This window comes from Mesoplodon bidens, assembly GCF_964165515.1.
Source record: "Mesoplodon bidens genome assembly, chromosome: 20".
Taxonomy (NCBI): domain Eukaryota; kingdom Metazoa; phylum Chordata; class Mammalia; order Artiodactyla; family Ziphiidae; genus Mesoplodon; species Mesoplodon bidens.
The window spans coordinates 28186018-28202881 of NC_138181.1; the positions used below are offsets into that span (position 1 = coordinate 28186018).

Genomic DNA, 16864 nt, shown 5'->3' on the forward strand with positions numbered 1-16864 from the left:
TTATTTTTGGCTGCGTTGGGTCTTTGTTGCTGCACGCGGGCTTTCTCTAGTTGCGGCAAGTGGGGGCTACTCTTTGTTGTGGTGCGTGGGCTTCTCATTGCGGTGGCTTCTCTTGTTGTGGAGCACAGGCTCTAGGCACGCGGGCTTCAGTAATTGTGGCTCGCGGACTTCAGTAGTTGTGTCGCGCGGGCTTATTAGTTGTGGCTCACGGGCTTAGTTGCTCCATGGCATGTGGGATCTTCCCGGACCAGGGCTCGAACCCGTGTCCCCTCCATTGGCAGGAGGATTCTTAACCACTGCGCCATTAGGGAAGCCCCTCAATTCCTTTTTTCAGTTCATCTCTTTCTATCCTGTCTTATTATTGTGGTAAAATAAACCATTGATACTTTCAGGATGCTGGGATCCTTGTGCTTGGGCCCCTGGGCCAGCCAGCAAGGGTGGGGGGGTGGCCTCTGTCTGTCTCCGTTTTTGCCGAGCCTTGGGCTATATTGTGTTGGTCCACGCCATCACAGGCCTGCCGAGATGCAAAGGAAGGAGACCGGAAGAATGTCACAGAAGTTCTCATCTGACAAGATGTTCATAAAGAAGACAAAGAAGTTCAGTAAACTTAGTTATTATTCCTTGAATTGTCACCTCTCAATTATAAGAGCTGGATTTTTTTTAAACCTTTAAAAATCATTTTAAAAAGCAAATATTGATTTTTTTAAATAGGGATCATGAATATGCCTACAGGGTGGATTTTTTTTTAAGAACTAATATTATGTGAATAAGGACCTAATATGGCTTGGGATAAATTTTCCATTAATAACATTGCACATAAAATTTTTAAATGCTGTCGTTATCTCAGTTAGCTTAGGTGCAAGTTAAGCTGGTACTTCCAGTAAATGGTGTTAGATGAGTCAAGAAGTGGCTCTAGCTATGATGGACATATTGAAATACTGTAAAGAGTTTGAGCAAAATTGTTTCATGAAAGAGAATTAGGAAAAAGCAATATTTCTTAAATGTGTGACTTTAAATATATACATATTTATATAAATATGTTTGTATCCCTGAAAGTTTATTCAAGTTAACTTTTTTTAGATCTTAATTGGAAAGACAATGGATTATATATTGAAGGTTGCCATGTACTAAAGCACATAGCAGCCACTTTAGAAAAATGTGCTAGTGATACCTGGTGTCAGTAAATAACATCCAACATATACTTCTCCATCAAGGAGAGTTAGAATGCTATCTTTTTAAATGAATTAGACTGAAATTCTTCCTTTATTTTATTTTTTAGCTATTGCCTTTTATTTTTAAAACCTTTTTTTAAATGATATTAGGAAAATAGCTTACTTTTAATTCCCTCTAGAATTTAATTTTAAAGGCTCTCATAAATGGCTAAATTAATCAAGAAACCTTATTAAATTCTACAAAATGGATATTTCTTGGAAGAAGATACTTCAATTATATGTAGTACAAATATATTTTTATTTTATTTATTTTTTATACAGCAGGTTCTTATTAGTCATCCACTTTATACACATCAGTGTATACATGTCAATCCCAATCTCCCAATTCATCCCCCCCACGCCCCCCACTTTCCCCCCTTGGTGTCCATACGTTTGTTCTCTACATCTGTGTCTATTTCTGCCTTGAAGACTGGTTCATCTGTACCATTTCTCTAGATTCCACATATATGCATTAATATATGATACTTGTTTTTCTCTTTCTGACTTACTTCACTCTGTATGACAGTCTCTAGGTCCATCCACGTCTCTACAAGTGACCCAATTTCTTTCCTTTTTATGGCTGAGTAATATTCCATTGTATATACATACCATATCTTCTTTATCCATTCCTCTGTCAAAGGGCATTTAGGTTGCTTCCATGACCTGGCTATTGTAAATAGTGCTGCAGTGAACAGTAAGGTGCATGTGTCTTTTTGAATTATGGTTTTCTCAGGGTATATGCCCAGTAGTGGGATTGCTGGGTCATATGGTAGTTCTATGTGTAGTTTTTTAAGGAACCTCCATACTGTTCTCCATAGTGGCTGTATCAATTTACATTCCCACCAACAGTGCAAGAGGGTTCCCTTTTCTCCACACCCTCTCCAGCATTTGTTATTCTGCTATTGATTCCTTCTAGTGTATTTTTCATTTCAGTTATTGTATTGTTCATCTCTGTTTGTTTGTTTGTTCTTTAATTCTTCTGGGTCTTTGTTAAACATTTCTTGCATCTTCTTGATCTGTGCCTCCATTCTTTTTCCGAGGTCCTGGATCATCTTCACTATCATTATTCTGAATCCTTTTTCTGGAAGGTTGCCTATCACTTCATTTAGTTGATTTTCTGGGATTTTCTCTTGTTCCTTCATCTGGTACATAGTCCTCTGCCTTTTCACTTTGTCTGTCTTTCTATGAATGTGGTTTTCGTTCCACAGGCTGCAGGATTGTAGTTCTTGCTTCTGCTGTCTGCCCTCTGATGGGTGAGTCTATCTAAGAGGCTTGTGTAAGTTTCCTGATGGGAGGGACTGGTGGTGGGTAGAGCTGGGTGTTGCTCTGGTGGGCAGAGCTCAGTAAAACTTTAATCTGCTTGTCTGCTGATGGGTGGGGCTGGGTTCCCTCCCTGTTGGTTGTTTGGCCTGAGGCGACCCAGCACTGGAGCCTATGGGCTCTTTGGTGGGGCTAATGGCAGACTCTGGGAGGGCTCATGCCAAGGAGTACTTCCCAGTACTTCTGCTGCCAGTGTCCTTGTCCGCAAGGTGAGCCACAGCCACCCCCGCCTCTGCAGGAGACCCTCCAACACTAGCAGGTAGGTCTGGCTCAGTCTCTAGTGGGGTCACTGCTCCTTCCCCTGGGTCCCGGTGTGCACACTACCTTGTGTGTGCCCTCCAAGAGTGGAGTCTCTGTTTCCCCCAGACCTGTTGAAGTCCTGCAATCAAATCCTGCTAGGCTTCAAAGTGTGATTCTCTGGGAATTCCTCCTCCCGTTGCCGGACCCCCCAGGTTGGGAAGCCTGACGTGGGGCTCAGAATCTTCACGCCAGTGGGTGGACTTCTGTGGTATAATTGTTCTCCAGTTTGTGAGTCACCCACCCAGCGGTTATGGGATTTGATTTGATTGTGATTGCGGCCCTCCTACCGTCTCACTGCAACTTCTCCTTTGTCCTTGGATGTGGGGTATCTTTTCTGGTGAGTTCCAGTGTCTTTCTGTCGATGATTGTTCAGCAGTCAGTTGTGATTCCGGTGCTCTCATCGTAAGAGGGAGTGAGCGCACGTCCTTCTACTCCGCCATCTTGAACCCCATATATATCTTTCTAAATGGGTTCCTATTCAGATTTTGTCTTTAGTGTGGTATGGTTTTCAACAAATTACCAACCACTAATTTCCTAATTTTTCCTGTCAGGAAGCCACTGTTAATCATTTTTTTTAAGTTTCTGTAATCTTTGATAGTGTTCAGTTTAAGCTTTGGGAGGTAGATTTACAGGTTTTGTGACTTTGCTCAAAGGATTTAACTTTTTTGCACCAGTCACATTTTTAAATGGAGTTTAAAATGCCTCTTTGCCTTACAGCACTGTGCTTTTAACAGTATAATATACTAAGGAAGTAAAAGAGTTTACATAAAGCTACACTCTAATAAAAACAAGTAATGGTTACTCTAAAAAAATATTGTTAAAACAAAACAAATGTACCATTCTGTTAATCTGATATAATGTATTCATTTTTAGCACAGACTTAAGCCAAAACACTGAGCCAGCTTAATATTTTTAGAAACTTCTGACAAATGTTTAGTAATAATTGTGACTTACTGAAAATTGTTATGATAATGAAAATTTAAGAATTTAGCATGTTGATAAAAGCTTCATTTGATAATCATAGTTTGGAAAATATTTTTCTTTGTTAAAAACTCCTTTTATATAATGTATTTATTTGGCTTTTGTTTAGTCAGGAATAAAAGTTTGACTTTTACAATACAAGTATTTGTTTTAATGCCAATATTAAGGTCATAAATCTTGTGTAGTAAAATATTTTCAGGTTAAGTTGAAGGTTTCAGAATATTCTGGGTTTGCTTTTGCCATTTTCTGGCCAGTGTCTGCATTGCTGAGGACATTTTATTTTTTGAAGTATACCCTCCAACCAACAAAAACTGTCTCAACTAAGGATTGTGTCAGTGCACTCCACCAGAGGTTTCTAACTTTTAAACTGCCTTAGGAGAACATAAAACGAATGTGACAAAGACATTTTCCATAAATTATACTGGCAGTGTACAACCAGTGCCACGATCATTTCTCATTAAAATATTTTCATGGTTTTATGTTAGCATTTTATTCCCAAAGAACCCAACGAGCATAAAACTCTAAGCTGCCTCTGAATTTTTTTTCTACCCAATTGTAGTCTGGATGTCACTGGCATTATTTCATACATCCCTTTTCATGAATTAATGTAGTTTCCATTTATAGGAGCTAAAGCATATACCATCATATTTCTGTGCTACTTTGTTTAGCCATTTTCCCTTTTTTTGCTCACTTCTGTAGCTTTTCTGCAATTAGATAAAAAGGGACCAGAAAAACATCACTTTGATCAGCCTTCAGTAGCACCTAGGAAAAACTACTCTTTCACAAGAGAGGAGGTGAGACAGATTGATCGGGAAAATCAGAGGCTTTTGAAAGAACTGTCGAGACAGGCTGAAAAACCAGGAAGCAAAAGTACGATTCCAAGAAGATCGACTGGTCCTCCCCCTAAGTTATATCACAGTGCTCTCAACAGACAGAGGGAACAACAGAGGATTGAAAGAGAAAATTTGGTAAGTAACTGAGGTTTTTTTAGTCATCAAAGAAAATGCATTTGTACTGATTTGTTAGTTCAACTTTCAGGAAACCCAATACAGCTAAAGTTTCTAACTTGCTTATATAAAAGTAGGAATAGATATGTATGGCCTGAAAAACATGATGAGCTATGAGTCTGGAAGGTACAATGTGTGCTTTTTTATCCAGGAAACTATATTTTAAGGGAATATTAAATGAAAATACTGAAAGCTCCATTATTTATTTGACTATATCTGTGAAATCACTATAGTAGTACAGGAAATGGTGTCCAAGGGTGAGATACATATCTCTTCTGGAGAGCTAAATCTATTTCACTTCATTTTATCCTCGAAAGCTAAAATAATTTATATATCATTTATTTTAAATAATAAATACATTCTCCGAGAGGTCAAATTTGTTGCCCTGCTGCTTGAATGTATGAAAGACATTGATTGTTACAAACCATATAAGTACCCTTTGATGTCCTAAGGAATATATATATGGAAACTGTTGAAAATCTTCACATTAAAAACTATTTATTCATAGCATATCATTTTCTTTATAAAATGCAATTCATAGTAATTGCTGATATTTATTGAGCTCTTTAATGCTGGGCATTGTTCTAAGTGTCTTCTAAATATTAGCTTATTGAATCCTGACAATAATTCTTTCAGATAGGTACTTTATTTTTATCCGCATCTTACAAATGGAATAATTAAATAATTAACCCATGGACAAGGAGCTGGTAAGGAAGTGGCTAAGCCAAGATTTTAAACCCAGGTAGCATCTTAAACTAAAATTAGACCCTTAATGAGCACGTACATTTGGAGCTAAAATAATTGGTAAAGCTATTATTAAAATTATGAGAATAATTCGCAAAATTCACCCTGATTATGTTTCATCATCAGTACAGTTCTATTTAACTATGTACTTAACCTGAACTTGCAAGAGTAACAACTCTTGTGAATTTCTTTGTTACCATGACTACCACCAGGAGTTGGCCAGCTGGGTTGGTATATTTACAAAAATAGTAAACTCTTGGGCCCTTCAGGAGAGTCATGCAGAATGTGGCAGGAAGTAGGTAACAGCAAAACAAGTTGAAGTGAAGTTGGTGGGTAGTGAGCTACATGATAACTTCCTGCATGTCACTGGCAGTTTCAAGATTCATTCATGATTTAAGGAACTTTGGAATTAGTGTGTGTCACGAACATCTGGTTTTATGTTATTTCGCTCTCCCACATGGCTCTGGAGTCTGTTTTGTTTATTTCACAAGCAGTTGCACAGTGCACACTGTTTTACGATTTTAGGTAATTTAATCCTCATATCAACCTGACGACACAGTTACTGTTGTTGTGGAGGAGAAAATGAGACACTGAGGAGGGCGCAGGGACTTCCTCAAGGTTACACAGCAAGCAGGTGGCAGAATCATGTCCCGGTCACCTAGCTTTGGGGTTACTTTTTTTTAACAGCTTTTTAAAGATATAATTCACATACCATACTCATTTAAAGTGTACACTTCATAAGTTGTAGTAAAATATATGTAATATAAAATTTGCCATTTTGTTTTTAAGTGATTGATTCAGTGGCATGAGTTACATTCACAGTGTTGGGCAACCATCACTACTACTTATTTCCAAAACTCTTCTGATCACTCCATACAGAAACTCTGCACCAAACAATAACACTCCGCTCTCCCTTCTCCTCAGCCCTTGGTAACCTCTAATCTACCTTCTCTCTCTAAATCTGCCTATTCTAGATATTTCTTCTAAGTGGAATAATAGAATATTTGTCATTTTGTGTCTGGCTTACTTCACTTAGCATGTTTTCGAGGTTCATCCATGTTGTAGCCTGTATCAGAACTTCATTCCTTTTTGTGGCTGAATAACATTCCATGTATGTATGTGCCACATTTTGATTCCCCATTCACCTGATGGTGGACACTTGGGTTGTTTCCACATTTTGGCTATTGTGAGTAATGCTGCACGGAACACTGACTACAAGTATCTGTTCAGGTCCCTGCTTTCCGTTCCTTTGGGTGCATACCTAAGAGTGGAATTGCTGGCTGGTAATTCTGTGTTTATCTTTTTGAGGAACTTGGGTTTACTTTTGAGAAGCTGAAGCCATACTGTCTAGTGGCTTTACTAGTATGAACAGCATGAAAACCGTTAAGCAGCTTCTGTTTACAGCTTTTATCATCTCCCATATCAGTTGTACATCTAAGCTGTTTTAATAAACAGTGGAAAATTACCGCTATTTTATTCTTTTTACTTTGTATGCTTAGTAATATGTATATGTGAGCATATTTTTCTACATTTCATAGTAAGGTCTTATTTGTTATACTCTAGGACAGTAGAATGTAATGTGAACCACATGTATAATTTAAATTTTTCTAGTGACCACGTTAGAAAGGTCAAAGAAACAGGTGAGATTATTCTGCTATAATATTTTAACTGACTAAATCAAACATATTACATTTTAACATGTAATCAATATAAAAAATTGATATTTTACCTTTTTGGTACTAAGTCTTTGAAACCTGTTGTATATTTTATACTTAGAGCACATCTCAATTTGGACTAGCCGCGTTTTAAATGCTCTGTAGCTACATATGGCTTGTGGCTTTGGGCAGTGCAGCTCTGAAACAAAAGCTTAATTCATAAGAAGTGGAAAAAGTAGCTTAAAGCTAAACAGGAAAATAAACATAATTTATTATAAAATATTATTACATTATTTTAAGGAAAAGTAATCTTCCAGATTTATGCTTAACTCTTCATCGTCTATACCAAAATAAAACTAATTCTATACCTTTTTAAATTTTTTCTTGGCTATTCCTTTGCAGTTATTCTTCATACTAACTGATTTTTTTCTTTATAAAAAGTATTTTTATTAAATTTTTGTTGGAATTGTGTTGACTTTACATTTTAATTGCAGAGTGTTTGGCACTCTTAAAATATTACCTTTCTATCTAGAAATATGGTATGTCTTTCCATTTACTAAAGCCTTCTTATACTCTACCTTAGTAAGGTTTTATAGTTTTCTTTAAAACTATATATTTTTATGCTATTGCCATGAAATTTTTCATTACATTTTCTAATTGGTTACTTTTGTAAACCATCACTTTTTGTGTATTTGTTATATAAGCAGCCACCTACCAAATCCTTATTTAGAGCCACGTTGGCTCTAATAGTTCCTCAGTGTGAGATGATATACTTTTTAACCTGTTTGCTAAACTGTTCATCGTCAAAACACACATGCATGGGTACAGAAGTGCTCACACAGCACTTTTGTGTCAGGTGTACTGCACAAGCAGGGTCCATTACTTTATAATTTTCATGATTTATAATCCTTCATTTGCTCCATCTCCAGTGATAGAGGCCAGTTCAGATGGCTAACAGGCATGATGACTAAAGCAGTTCTGTTCCAGTACTCTCAAATTAGTTCCTTAGTAATCCAGAGGCTGTTAGACTTGAGACAAAGCAGTGCTGTGCAGAAGAGGTAGAAAAGGAGAGCCCTCTATCCAGTAGAGGGCGTGCTTGCTACATATAGACTCAATTAGAACTTCATTATTTCAAAAGGGAACAAATTTTTTAATTCATGAATTTTGAAATATTCTTGTTAAACCATGTCTCTTTATATTCATTTAGACATAATATGAATTCTGTTTTTATGAAAGAGTGCAAGAATAACCTTAGCAGAAGGAGAAGGGGTCAGTGAGGATACTTAGTTTATAGTTTCACCTTACTCTAAAAGTAATGAGGCTATTTCATGCTCTTAAATGTATGTATGTCAGTTTCCTGAGCTGTGAAAAGCGGGTGGGGAGAGGAGTAATTGAATAAAGTAAACCATAATCTTTCCACTCAGGAGTTACTGTGTTAAAATATTATTTTTAAAGTAAAAGTAACGCATGTATAGGGTTGGCCAAAAAGTTTGTTCAGGCTTTTGTAACATCTTATGGAAAAACCCGAACGAAGTAAGTCAGAAAGAGAAAGACAAATACCATATGCTAATACATATATATGGAATTTAAGAAAAAAAAATGTCATGAAGAACCTAGGGGTAAAACAGGAATAAAGACACAGACCTACTTGAGAATGGACTTGAGGATATGGGGAGGGGGAAGGGTAAGCTGTGACAAAGCGAAAGAGAGGTATGGACATATATACAGTACCAAACGTAAGGTAGATAGATAGTGGGAAGCAGCCGCAGAGCACAGGGAGATCAGCTCGGTGCTTTGTGACCGCCTGGAGGGGTGGGATAGGGAGGGTGGGAGGGAGGGAGACGCAAGAGGGAGGGGATATGGGAACAGATGTATATGTATAACTGATTCACTTTGTTATAAAGCAGAAACTAATAAAAATAAATAAATAAATAAATAAATTAAAAAAAAAGAAAGAAAAACCCGAACGAACGTTTTGGCCAACCCAATGTAAATTTATAAAGTTCACACCAGTCTTAAAAACATTAAATGAGCAATAAAATCCTTCCTCCCTCTTCTGTTCTTTGTCTGCTGGTTTAGGGAGGTAATTTTAGATAGATGTGAAAACTATTAGAGAGAGAGTGATATGTTGTCACAAAGATGAAGGTTTATAGCAAATCTCATACCAAGTATGAGTATTACCTGTGGATTAGTCAGTACCTTTGTTCCAAGGTCTTGAAATAATTTACAGTTCACTCACTTTGGTTTTCCTCCTCTGCTTAATGTCTATTATCTCCTTCCATAGAAGAAAGCAAGCTAATGATAACTGAATACGACTCCAGCTATAGACAAATATGTAGAACAGTCCTGATTATCCCAGACTGTAGGACATTTGTCACTCTTTAATGTCCTTCAGGGTCTTTGCTTTTTCACTTTAGAAACAATAAAGCAACTCTCCTCTGCCAACAGCTGCAGAAATCATTAACTCACTGTTTGTCCATTCATTTGTTTTAACCTTTCTACCTCAGAAGACAGGCTTCAGGCTGGGTTAATTTTCTTTCGAAAAAGAATGATACCTCCTAGATAGAACAGAGATATTTGAACAAACTGTTCGGATTCATTATTAGAATCTGATTTGAGTAGCAGTTCTAAGATTTTGTAAACCATAAATGGGAATATAAGTAACCATTCTTACATTTTTCAATCCATTAAACAGATATTTGTTTAATGTCTGCTATGAGCTATGTAAGAAACTGGAATGGATATAAGAAAAAATATAAAATACTGCCCTGTCATTTAATATATAACTTAGCTATGAAGGTAATACTGGAGTGTGTCAAACAACTAGAAAATAATCAGAGCACTATTAAGGATAGCAATTAATATTTAATAAGTCCATACTATATGCTAGGCACTGTTCTGAGCATTTTATATGCATTATCTCACTTAGTACCCTAAACTGACTCTTTGAGTTTTATTTCATTATTAATATCACTATTAAGTCTTTTGACCAAGGTCACACAATCAATGGCAGAGCAAAAGGTTTAAATCCAGGTCTTTCTGACTAGAAAACTTATATTTTTTTATCACTCAGTTACAAGTGTTACAGTATTTTGACCTATCATTTTTAAGTCTTACTCAGGAGTTATATATTGATGACTAGATTGAAATGTATATACTTTTGATTTTAGGGTTTCTACTGTAATCCTTCACATTTTTATCAATATATTGTTTCTACAAGTAAGAGCTGTTTGTATCTGAAATCATTCCTTTAGCTTTTGCTGAGCTTGTTGTGTTCATATCGCACACAGATACATGGCACGGTTCCATGTGATTTGGATAGCTGAACCAAACATTGCTCTCTTATTTCCCCAGGTTTCTGCATGTAAACTTGATAAGTGACATATCAGCATTACAGAATGGGTTTACTTTTTGCCTTATTGTTAACTTATTTCAAAATTGATTTTGATCACACTACTTTATGTTTTATATCTGATAAATAAGCATTGCAATTTTCTTAAAGTTTGTAAAAGAAAAATATCAACCAAATGAATAAATTTAGGGAATTAGCAGTTTATCTAAAAAACATTGAGACTTCTACCAGCAAAAAAACAAAATTAGTAGGTAACTGAAAATACCAAGTTTTCTGTGCTGCCATTCTACCGTGCACAGCTCAATGGGTAGTTAATAGGGTAATCAGATAAAACAGCGAATGGTTCTCTACCCAATAAAATACATTGATGATGTGATACCCAGCAAGTTCCTTACTCAGTTATAAACTGCAGGTGGAGGAGATATATTAGTTGGTAGGTCTTGGCACCTAAATTGTACAGGTTCTCTATCTACAAAGAGAGAAAGACAGCATGTTATGATGGAAAGACCGTAGACTTCATAGTCAGGCGGAACCACAGATAAATCCTGACTCTGAACTCAGCAAAGAGAACCGTTACTCTAATTGTGTAAGACTTCACTGAGGAGTTGGCTCTTTTCTAGCTTTTGAAGGCTCAGAACTGAAGACGGGCATTTCATGCAGGAAGATGAGCTGGCAGGCTGAGTCCTCTGGGTGGGTCCGGCTGCTGCTTCCTGTGTCCTGCGCCTCTGCCGTTCTTCGTCTGCAAGCTCCTTTCACTCCACAACCCTTGCTCTCCTTTCCTCGATAGCTCTTCCCTGAATATTCTGGCTTCTCTAGATTCGCGTAGGAACACTGATAATGGAGCCTCAGAATAGCAGGGCAGGAGGGGGCTGATAACAGTTGAGAACAAGTTCTGGAGACAGTTGGTGGTGGTGAACTTTAGGCTTAAAAATGGTTAAAATGGTAAATCTTATGTGGATTATACCACAATGCAAAGAAAAAACTAAGCTGAGGGAGAAGGAAAAAAGATGGTCCAGAGAAGACTTGTCCTATGACTAAACTCATGAGGCTAACTTAATAATGTGAATTTTAGTGCAGGACAGCATTCTCTTTTCAAATAAAGATCAACTTGCTACAGAGAAAGTTTAAGTCAATAAAGAAAATAATAAAACACAACCATGGATCAATTCTCTAATCCATTTGGTCTACTTAAATATTCCTTTCTCACCGAAGCCTGTGAAAATCAAACAAAAGAAACTCTTTCACCTTCTGATTTGTGAAGGAAGGATTATGAATAAAATTAGGGACATTACACATTAGCCTCTGTTACAGAATCGTATTAATGCACATACCATGCTACTGGATACTGTCTTGCCTTGGCTAGTTGGTTTATACAATCTTTAAAAAGCTTTATGTTCTATAGTAGTTGATTTCAAACTTCTTAAGAGCAAAAACTTTTTTTTCCCAAACAATTTTATGCAGAATCTTCAATATATAAAACAGACAATACAGAAAGCATAGTTGGGTCGGTAGAAATTAGGAGTGGGAGACCTGAGAGGCCGGCCCATTGGCCTTTCCTCAACGTCCTAGGAGCCCTGAGGCACCACTGGAAAGTAAACAGGTTGACAGTCACTGCTCTGTGCGCATATATAGATAGAACTTATAATAGTAGCTTAGATATGTTCACAGTCATTTCTAGGGTTGAACACTGGGCTCTTAGCATTATTGCTCACATTATGTCATTTCTATGAGAAAATCAGGTTTAATGTATTTCAGCTTACAGCACCTTTTCTAAGATTGTAACCCGACAAAGAAGAGAGATATGCCTACAGTTGGTTGTTAAAATCATAGTGGTTTTGGTTAGCCATAAGATAGGTGAAAACCCTTAGATTTTCCTGAAAGTACATTATTTGAAATATTTTTTCACAGTGACTTAAAGTCTTTTCTACTTTATTTTGTGAATTTCAAGTTCTAGAAAGTATTCGCCTTTTTTAAAAACTATTGCTATTTATCTGACGTTGGCTTTTAAATTGGTTGTCTTTAAATGAAGGCTTTACTGAAATGGCTTGAAGCTGTGAAACCAACAGCTGGTATGAAACGCTCAGAACAGCTGATGGACTATCACCGCAACATGGGTTATGTCAGCTCATCCCCGACCTCCAGACGAGTGAGGTCCACTCTTGGCCAGTACAGCCCGTTAAGTAAGCATACTCAAAATTATTTTGTACTTGTTCGTGTCTTGTGTCCTTTTAAAAACATATAACTTCGGTTCTTATGATAGAGTTTTAAAATGCTGACTTCTGGAATGCAATCTGTTTTTCACTAGCATGCTTTGTTTTATTTGTGTTACTTCATTAATTTCAGGTTTCATTTACAGTGTATAATGGCAGCATAGGAAGGAAACCAGGAGAAAAAACAATTGAAAATATCAGTTATCTCTTAGATAATGGAGGAGAGACTTTTACTTTCAATATGTTTATTTAAGGAAGAAATGAACAGATATGCTATTTAAAAGTTGCTGAAACATTCTCTTTAGCCAGTTAAGAATTTTTAGTAGTATATTCCAGCCCTAATATGTGCTTTTTCTTCCTCATTGGCAACTAAAAGAAGAATCAGCAATCTGTAGTCATCAGATTAATCCCTCTTAATGCTTAATATATGATCCGTTACATGCCTGGCTGGTAGTGTGTCCCGGAGAACGCAGGTGGGGGTGACCACTGAGTGCTAGAGTGTGTGACGCATGGAAAGGCCAGACCTTTTTCCTTACAGAAGTCTGTGCTGTTAATTCGTGTATATGTTCAAAACTATAAAGTCTGGGGCTTCCCTGGTGGCGCAGTGGTTGAGAGTCTGCCTGCCGATGCAGGGGGCACGGGTTCGTGCCCTGGTCCGAGAAGATCCCACATGCCATGGAGCGGCTGGGCCCGTGAGCCATGGCCGCTGAGCCTGCGCGTCCGGAGCCTGTGCTCCACAACGGGAGAGGCCACAACAGTTGAGAGGCCCGCGTACCGCAAAAAAAAAAAACAAAACTATAAAGTCTGTAGAAGCTAATCCTAAGAGAAAGTTGGAACCGCTTGTAATCTTAAACACTCAAATGACTAGTAATTCCATTCACTCATCCTTCAAGCATCATTTCCTTGGCAGAGTTCATGACTAAGAAAGGGTCTTATTCCAGTTACTCACACTTAGTATTATACCTTGAAAGCAGTAAATTATTTGTTGAATAAATGTGTAAATGGTTATACATAGAGATTTTTTTTCCCACTTGAATCCTTTGAGAAGCTTTTAAAAACATTCATTCCCACCCCAAATCTATTGAATCAAAATGCCCTAATATAGAGTTTGGGCATGTTTGTTATTATATTTTTAAGTTCCACGGGGAATTCAGAAATACATTCCTGGTTGAGAATCAAATTAGACTATTAAAAACACCTGTGAGACAGGGAAGAAAATTTTGTTCTGGGCTTCAGGATAGGAGAGGAAGTTTATTAGATGATGATTTATATATTTAGTTTAAATAATTCAAATCATTTCTTATTCTTTATATATTTTCAGGAGGGGCTTCCAGGACATCCAGTGCTACCAGTGATCTCAGTTGTAAGAGTGAGCAATCAGCTTTTGACACATCCAGTGGCCTGTTGCTAAGACCTAAGCCCCCTAATGTCCGTACAGCTTGGTTATAAAAACTCTTTTTACTTTAAACATTGATCATCAAATTCTTATTGAAGTGCTTTTGTACATTACTATCATTCTCTGTATAAACATCTAAATACTGCTTTAAGCAATTTAAGGTGTACAACAGTGACTTGTAATTTATTGTAATTTGATGCAAAATTGTTTTGAAAAAGACAATTTAATATAAAATCAGTGTTTCCTGTGAGGAGGAGTTTATATGAGACTTGTATGTATTGCACAGAGAAATGGTGGTTTGCCGGTGTATTTTCTCAACATAGAAATTGGCTCAGCTGTCAGACTGACAGAACAGTTGTGATACATCGTTGAACGTTGGACCCAAGATGTTAGCTATATAGTTCGTGTTTGTTGTTTTTTTCATTTCTTGTAAGCTTTATACCATGAGCATAGCTCCTGACTGACTTTGTTTTCTCTTTGCTTCAGAACTTGGGCAGTGTGACTTATAACTTAATTGTAAGATAGTTATTATGAAACAAATCTTGAAATTTGTTTTAATTGGTGGAGCTGATTTAGATTTGATGAGCAGATTGAGTGAAGCTTGAACTGGGGCAATCCTTGTGATTCACCAGAGGTGCCTACTACTTCTGTAGAAGAGAACTGAGTTAGATCTCAAACACGTTATCAGCCATTCTGAACCATTTCAAACTGTGAGCATTAGAAAGCTCAACTTAGAAGCTCCTCTTTCATGTTTTTATATATTCAGGGAAAGTAGTTAATGATTCTGAGAAATTAGGTTTCTTTAGAGCTACTGCATTGTGAATAGTTTGTCCAAGGACCAGATCATCATAAGCAAAAGCAAGTATCTATTGAATCAGCAAAATAGCACCACCAGTTTGAAGAGCCAAGAAGCAGATCCTGAGTTGTGTCAGGACAGTGTTTTAAGTGATGCTGTTAATGAGTTGTGTTATACTTAGAGTTTATTGTTTTAAGTGAGGAGAAAAGAAAGAAATGCATTGTCTCGCAGCTTTAGAAATTCCAGCTAGTGTTTTTAAGGGCTGAAAAAGAAAACTAAAAATATGAATGATAAAGGGGAAAAGAATCACGTTTGTTGAGGCTACTTTAAATGTCAGCTAACTTTCTTGCTTTGTTTTGGTTTGGCATTTGTGTTGAATCCTGGAAGTATCATTTTTATCAGTCCCACTTTTAAAGTCCTAATAATCTTAAATGGAATTAGTAATGGCAAGTACGGTGTAATATAGTTGACTTTTAAAATTAGAATATTTTTATGTCAATTATACAACAAAGTATATCTAGGTCATGTTGCTTCTGCTGTCCTGATTATCACTGTTTTCATTACTGGCCTTTTCTCTATACCTTAAAATGTATCAGAAAGTTTCTATATTAAATGCCAAATCTTTCCTTTTCTTAGTGTGAATATTTGATCTGTAACCACAGTAAGATTTGTTTTTTGTTTTTCTGGGTTAACTCAAGCTCTGTAGTGTGCACGCCGGACTTAACTTTTCTTAATACCTTTGGCAGTAAGCCAAACTGCATTTTACTGAACATCAATTCAGAATTTCTTGGTCTTAGTTTGTATTGATAGATTTTGTTTAGGATAGGGCCCATGAAATGTGGGAAGAATGGGGTTAAAAAATTTGTGTGAACACAACCTGACTGTGAGATTTTTCTGCTGCTTTCTTTGAGCTTATAATGTTCGTTCGCTGTTCTCTGATATTCTGTTCTGGTGAACGGATTTTTCCATCACTTAGTGCTCCGCTTTATATATAAATTTTGGCTACACTAAACCAAGGTTTCTGTTTTGTTTTTTAACTTATTGCACTTTTAATGTTTGTATAACAACCTGTCTTTAAGGAGCGATATGATAATGTTGAATTTAAAATTCAGCATTTGAATATCTGCTCAATAGTGAGTTAGCCAATTTTTTTTTTTTTTTTTTTTTTTTTGCGGTAGGTGGGCCTCTCACCGCTGTGGCCTCTCCCGCTGCGGAGCACAGGCTCCGGACGCGCAGGCCCAGCGGCCATGGCTCACGGGCCCAGCCGCTCCGCGGCACGTGGGATTTTCCCGGACCGGGGCACGAACCCGTGTCCCCTGCATCGGCAGGCGGACCCCCACCACTGTGCCACCAGGGAAGCCCGAGTTAGCCAATTTTTTAAAATTGATTTTTAAGTTGTTAGAGAAAAAAAAAGTATGAAACCTTTTATGTAACAGCATTAGTCTCTGAATACATTTTGTATGGTTTTTGCTACCATATGTCACGATACAATTACAATTTTGTAGATAAAGCTGTACTATTGTTTTTGATCATTAAAAATTTTTTTCTTTGTATTTTGATTTTAGATACTAATATAATGCCTTTAGTTTTTACTACGTTAACAGGGGAGGTTCATCTAAGTATTTCTGATAACAGGGGTTCAACTTGAAGTAAAAGTCAGGAAGAGCAACAATATTCATCTTCTCAAAGTGGAATTTACAATTCTGTTGTCATGATTCGTTTATATGATAAGTATTAATAGAGGGACAGGAGTTGAAAAATGTGATATTCTCTGATATAAGTCAAGGTACTTCTAAGATGTCATGGTTTAAAGGGTATTTTTTTGAAGGAATCATAAGTATACTATTTTCATTTTCAAGAACATAAAAAAAGTGAAGGATCATCTAGCACTA

The 16864-nt window shown here is 36.9% G+C and overlaps 1 protein-coding gene across 2 annotated transcripts in view; it reads left to right on the plus strand.

Moving 5' to 3' along the window:
- CFAP97 (cilia and flagella associated protein 97) overlaps positions 1 to 15603 on the plus strand; it is a 34706-nt gene extending 19103 nt beyond the window's left edge. For both annotated transcript variants that reach the window (XM_081220759.1, XM_081220758.1), the window contains exons 3-5: positions 4512 to 4780; positions 12600 to 12750; positions 14102 to 15603. In XM_081220759.1, the coding sequence (XP_081076885.1) occupies positions 4512 to 4780; positions 12600 to 12750; positions 14102 to 14229 (548 nt within the window). In that variant the 3' untranslated portion in view covers positions 14230 to 15603. The remainder of the gene's footprint in view (positions 1 to 4511; positions 4781 to 12599; positions 12751 to 14101) is intronic.
- Positions 15604 to 16864: the final 1261 nt, after the last annotated feature.